Source organism: Penaeus monodon, chromosome 31 (assembly GCF_015228065.2).
Source record: "Penaeus monodon isolate SGIC_2016 chromosome 31, NSTDA_Pmon_1, whole genome shotgun sequence".
NCBI classification, from domain to species: Eukaryota; Metazoa; Arthropoda; class Malacostraca; order Decapoda; family Penaeidae; genus Penaeus; species Penaeus monodon.
Window position 1 is genome coordinate 5,520,154 of NC_051416.1, and position 808 is coordinate 5,520,961.

Here is an 808-nt window from a genome sequence, read left to right on the forward strand (position 1 = left end):
AACATCAGTAAACTAATTTTTTTTCTGACTCCCTCTTCCGCTTATATTTGCAGAGTCTGTTGCTGTGATAGAAGGATCTCGTGATATCCACATGAGCGCTGGTAACACACTCAACCTTACCTGCTCTACGACTGTACGCGGGGACCTCCCAACCTATTTCTACTGGTAAGTTTGCCTACTTCTGCTTGTAAATCCACCTACTTCTACTTGTAAATCCACCTTGTTCTGCTTGTAAATCTACCTACTTTTGCGTGTAAATCTCTCTATTGCTGCTTGTAAATCCACCTATTTCTGCTTGTAAATCCACCTATTTCTGCTTGTAAATCCACCTACTTCTTGTAAATCCACTTACTTCTACTTTTAAATCCACCTAGTCCTGCTTGTTAATCCACCTACTTCTGCTTGCAAATCCACATATTTCTGATTGTAATACTTCTGCTCGTAAACCCACCAACCTCTGCTTGTAAATCCAGTTCCTGCTTGTAGATCCACCTGCTTCTGCTTGTTAATCCACATCTTTCTGCTTATAAATCCACCTATTTGTGGTTATAAATATACCTCCTTATTGTTAAGGAACTTATTTCTGCTTACAAATCTACATCTTTCTGTTTTTAACTCTACCTGCCTTTACCTTTAAGCTTTATTTCTTCTTCTTGTAAGTCTGTCTACTTGTACTTCTCATGTATGATGTGCTTGTAATAAACTTTTTGGGGAAATGTTTGCGAGTTTTACACCGCAACACCCTATCCTATGAGTTTCTTTCCTTGAGGTATGGTATGCTGCTGTAAACAAGTTCTAATAAAGTGTT

The 808-nt window shown here is 38.4% G+C and overlaps 1 protein-coding gene across 1 annotated transcript in view; it reads left to right on the plus strand.

Annotated features, from left to right (window-relative positions):
* LOC119593014 overlaps positions 1-808 on the plus strand; it is a 123,171-nt gene that overhangs the window by 104,838 nt on the left and 17,525 nt on the right. Inside the window, exon 4 of the mRNA XM_037941908.1 lies at positions 54-165. Within this exon, the coding sequence (XP_037797836.1) occupies positions 54-165 (112 nt within the window). The remainder of the gene's footprint in view (positions 1-53; positions 166-808) is intronic.